Source organism: Lepidothrix coronata, unplaced genomic scaffold (genome assembly GCF_001604755.1).
Source record: "Lepidothrix coronata isolate B3197 unplaced genomic scaffold, Lepidothrix_coronata-1.0 Scaffold12, whole genome shotgun sequence".
Lineage (NCBI taxonomy): Eukaryota > Metazoa > Chordata > Aves > Passeriformes > Pipridae > Lepidothrix > Lepidothrix coronata.
This window is the reverse complement of record NW_016690192.1, coordinates 5,018,218-5,022,890: the sequence shown is the minus strand read 5'-3', so window position 1 is coordinate 5,022,890 and position 4,673 is coordinate 5,018,218. Positions and strand designations below refer to the sequence as shown.

Below are 4,673 nucleotides of genomic sequence, written 5' to 3'. Positions count from 1 at the left end.
GGGCAGCAAAAGCTGCTCCGTGCTCTCTTGTGTTTGTGCCCACAGAGCCAGCACATCACCCCTCTGTCCCTGTCCCTGGGGATTCAGTGGTGCCCTGGGAGCTCGACCTGCCCTGACCTGCTGTGGGACACATCCGTGCACAACCCCTCCATCCAGCCATGCTGCACTTCCTCTGGGACAGCATCTCCTTCCATACGCTCCTCGTCTTCCTCATTGTCTTCCTGTTTGTCGCTGACTACATGAAGAACAGAAACCCAAAGAACTTCCCTCCCACCCCTTTACGCCTTCCCTTTGTAGGGCACCTTTATTTGATGGACTTCAAAGATCCCATAAGCACAGTGAAGAAGGTACATGGGTAGTAGACACTGTGAGGGAAGGGACAGAGGGAATTGTAGCTGCAGGGAAGGGGTTAAATCAGACCCCTTGTGCCAGGCAGGAGTTTTGTAATCATAAGTGACGTTTACCTGGGTACAAGGTGGGGCACAAGTGTGCAGTGATCCCTGGGCCAAAGGGCACAACAGGATCACACAGTTGCAGTCACAGATGTAGGAGCCCCGTAGGTCTGAGTTTGGGTCTGGAAGGGTGTTTGGGAAGGGAGCACAAAAAAAGCTGGAAAAATATAGAACTGAAAAATGAAAGCTGGAGAGGTTTACTTGATTTATGGACAATCAACACCAAGTCCTGATCAGTGATTCAGGAAAAGAGGAAAGAAAAAACACTGTGCGATCAGGCAGAGATTTGTGCACAAATTCTCTTTCCTCTCCCACTCTCAGCTTCCCTTATTTTTACCTGTGCCCTATGACAGTGTTGTCCCTGTCCCAACAGATAGATTCATTCAAATGCAACTCCTTTTATTTATTTCCCCTTCCAGCTTAGTAAAAAATATGGTGACATCATTGGCATGTCCATGGGCAGCATGAAGCTTGTGGTAGTAAATGGGATGCGGCTGGTTAAGGAAGTGCTCGTAAACCAAGGGGAAAACTTCCTGGAGCGACCAGAAATGCCTATTCACAAGGATATGTTCAGCAAGATAGGTGAGTGATCCCTCAGGACATGCACCTCATCTCTAAGGCCCAAGTGACAACCTTGCAGAGGTCTGAGACAGCTGGGGAGAAGGCAGAGCCCTGGAGCTTTTTCCCCTCAGTGGGGGATCAGCCTTGGCTCACGGGGGGCTGTTTCTGCCAGGACTGATCTCCTCCAATGGGCACTTGTGGAAGGCACAGAGGAGGTTCACCCTGAGCACCCTCCGAAACTTTGGCTTGGGGAAGAGGAGCGTGGAGGAGCGCATCCAGGAGGAGTGCCGATTCCTCGTGGATGCCTTTAAGGATGAGCAGGGTGAGTGCCACGTGCCTCCCTCAGCAGCTGTGCTGAAGGCAGGACCTGGTACGGCCTGGTATCATTTCACCTGTGGTTCACTGCATGCTGAAAAAATACCTCACCTTACAAAGGATGCTGCAGCCCCACCAGCATCCCTGCTCCCTCCTGCAGGGGTTTGGCCTTCAAAGTGACTGGAGAGTGCAGGCAGGTAACACCCCATGCATTATTCATAGCCCACCTTCAGCCTCCTGCTCTCTGAGATCTCTGGGAAATACCATGTGTGTATAAACACTGATGTTCCCAAGGAATTTCCGTGACAGAAACAATGATGTTTCCAATGCATTCCAGTGACATCCCTCTCCTGCAGATCTTGCTTTTCAAAGGAAATAATCATCTCCATAATCTGACAGAACTGGGACCAATGAGTTGCCAAGCCAAGACAGCGAGGTGTCCAAGCAAAGCAGTGACCGAGGCCGGTGTCTATCAGGGGCCATTCATTTCATTCATATTTGTTTACTATTTTATCTTTACCAAGAGTGTTTTCTTCTCCTTTTCTGAGAAGACCAGAAGAGAATAGATCTTTTCCTTCTCCAGGAAATCCTTTCAACCCTCAGTTTACACTCACTAATGCTGTTTCAAATGTCATCTGCTCCCTTATCTTTGGCAATCGGTTTGACTACCACGATGAGGACTTCCAAAAATTGCTGAAGCTTCTGCATGAGATTATTATCCTTCAGGGAACCAACACAGCTCAGGTACAACCCTCCTGCCACCACCCCACAGCCATAGTTTCTTCTCTGGAGTCATCCCCAGAGCTCAGTGTTGTTATCACCAAACCTGTCTTTGCCTATTGCTTTGCACAGGGTGGATTGGCCTGTCATTTCTTTCTGCCTTACTTTCAAGCTGGGCCTTGCTCGTGCTGCTTTCTCTCCCTCAGCATCACTTCTCCTGCCCATTGACTGCCAACCTGCCTGCTCTAATACCTGGCAACACACAAGTCCTTCCTTCATGAGGGATTCCTGCTCTTCTGGAGCTGAGCTATTTCCACCAACTCCAGCACTTCAGCAAGCACAGCATTGCAGGATCCTCAATTTTTGGGTTTTTAAGGGGGTTTCAGTCCTTTATTCAATTTTTCTNGTGCTCACAGAGCCAGCACGTCACCCCTCTGTCCCTGTCCCTGGGGATTCAGTGGTGCCCTGGGAGCTTGACCTGCCCTGACCTGCCGTGGGACACGTCCGTGCACAGCCCCTCCATCCAGCCATGCTGCACTTCCTCTGGGACAGCATCTCCTTCCATACGCTCCTCGTCTTCCTCATTGTCTTCCTGTTTGTCGCTGACTACATGAAGAACAGAAACCCAAAGAACTTCCCTCCCACCCCTTTACGCCTTCCCTTTTTAGGACACATCTACATGATGGACTTCAAAGCTCCGCATATCACAGTGCAGAAGGTACAGGGGTAGTGGGCACTGTGGGGGAAGGGACAGAGGGAACTGCCCCTACAGGGAAGGGATTAAACCAGTCCCCACGGGCCAGGAAGGCAGGCAGGAGGTTTGCCCTCAACCGTTTGCCTGGGTACACGGTGGGGCACAAGTGTGCAGTGATCCCTGGGGCAAAGGGCACAACATGATCCCACAGGTGCAGTTGCAGCTGTAGGAGCCCCGTAGGACTGAGCGTGGGCTGTAACAGTGTTTGGGAAGGGAAAAGCTCGAAAAACACAAAACTACAAAATGAAAGCTGGAGAGGTTTACTTGATTTAGTGATCAGTTGTTCAGAAAAAGAGGAAAGAGAAAACACTGTGCAGTCAGGCAGAGATTTGTACAAAATTTCTTTGTCCCTCACACTGTCAGCTTCCCTTATATTCACCTGTATGCCCTGACAGGGCTGTCCCTGTCCCAACAGACACATTCACTTCAAATGAAACCCCCTTTATTATTTCCTCTCCCAGTACACTAAAAAATATGGTGACATCTTCGGCATGTCCATGGGCAGCATGAAGCTTGTGGTAGTAAATGGGATGCGGCTGGTTAAGGAAGTGCTTGTAAACCAAGGGGATAACTTTTTGGATCGCCCAGAAATTCCTATGGATATGTTCAGCAAGATAGGTGAGTGATCTCTCAAGACATGCACCTCAGCTGTAAGGTTCAGGTGCTGGCCCTGCAGAGGTCTGAGACAGCTGGGGAGAAGGCAGAGACCTGAAGCTTTTTCCCCTCAGTGGGGGATCAGCCTTGGCTCACAGGGGGCTGTTTCTGCCAGGACTGATCTCCTCCAGTGGGCACTTGTGGAAGGCACAGAGGAGGTTCACCCTGAGCACCCTCCGAAACTTTGGCTTGGGGAAGAGGAGCGTGGAGGAGCGCATCCAGGAGGAGTGCCGATTCCTCGTGGATGCCTTTAAGGATGAGCAGGGTGAGTGCCACGTGCCTCCCTCAGCAGCTCTGCTGAAGGCAGGACCTGGTACGGCCTGGTATCATTTCACCTGTGGTTCACTGCACGCTGAAAAAATACCTCACCTTACAAGGGATGCTGCAGCCCCACCAGCATCCCTGCTCCCTCCTGCAGGGGTTTGGCCTTCAAAGTGACTGGAGAGTGCAGGCAGGTAACACCCCATGCATTATTCATAGCCCACCTTCAGCCTCCTGCTCTCTGAGATCTCTGGGAAATACCATGTGTGTATAAACACTGATGTTCCCAAGGAATTCCAGTGACAGAAACAATGATATTTCCAATGTATTCCAAAGACAACCCTCTCCTGCAGATCTTGCTTTTCAAAGGAAATAATCATCTCCATAATCTGACAGAACTGGGACTACTGGGGTTTCCCAGACAAGCTTGGCCAGCTCATGGGGCAGTGAGGTGTCCAAGCAAAGCAGTGACACAGGAGGGTCACTGGGACCACTCATTTCATTTGTATTTGTTGACTATTTTGCCTTTACCAAGTGTGTTTTCTTCTCCTTTTCTGAGAAGACCAGGAGAGAATTGATCTTTTCCTTCTCCAGGGAATCCTTTTGACCCTCAGTTTACACTCACTAACGCTGTTTCAAATGTCATCTGCTCCCTCACCCTCGGCAATCGGTTTGACTACCACGATGAGGACTTCCAAAAATTGCTGAAGCTGATGCATGAGACAGTTTTCCTTCAGGGAGCCATCACAACCCAGGTACAGCCCTCCTGCCACCACCCCACAGCCATAGTTTCTTCTCTGGAGTCAACCTCAGAGCTCAGTGTTGTCATCACCAAACCTGTCTTTGCCTATTGCTTTGCACAGGGTGGATTGGCCTGTCATTTCTTTCTGCCTTACTTTCAAGCTGGGCCTTGCTCATGCTGCTTTCTCTCACTCAACATCACTTCTGCCCATTGA

The 4,673-nt window shown here is 50.2% G+C and overlaps 1 protein-coding gene across 1 annotated transcript in view; it reads left to right on the top strand.

Moving 5' to 3' along the window:
- Nucleotides 1-6: 6 nt before the first annotated feature.
- LOC108492698 (cytochrome P450 2J6-like) overlaps nt 7-4,673 on the top strand; it is a 7,441-nt gene continuing 2,774 nt past the window's right edge. Inside the window, exons 1-7 of the mRNA XM_017805296.1 lie at nt 7-347; nt 872-1,034; nt 1,186-1,335; nt 1,912-2,267; nt 3,264-3,420; nt 3,572-3,721; nt 4,312-4,472. Coding sequence (XP_017660785.1) covers nt 159-347; nt 872-1,034; nt 1,186-1,335; nt 1,912-2,267; nt 3,264-3,420; nt 3,572-3,721; nt 4,312-4,472 — 1,326 coding nt within the window. The 5' untranslated portion in view covers nt 7-158. The remainder of the gene's footprint in view (nt 348-871; nt 1,035-1,185; nt 1,336-1,911; nt 2,268-3,263; nt 3,421-3,571; nt 3,722-4,311; nt 4,473-4,673) is intronic.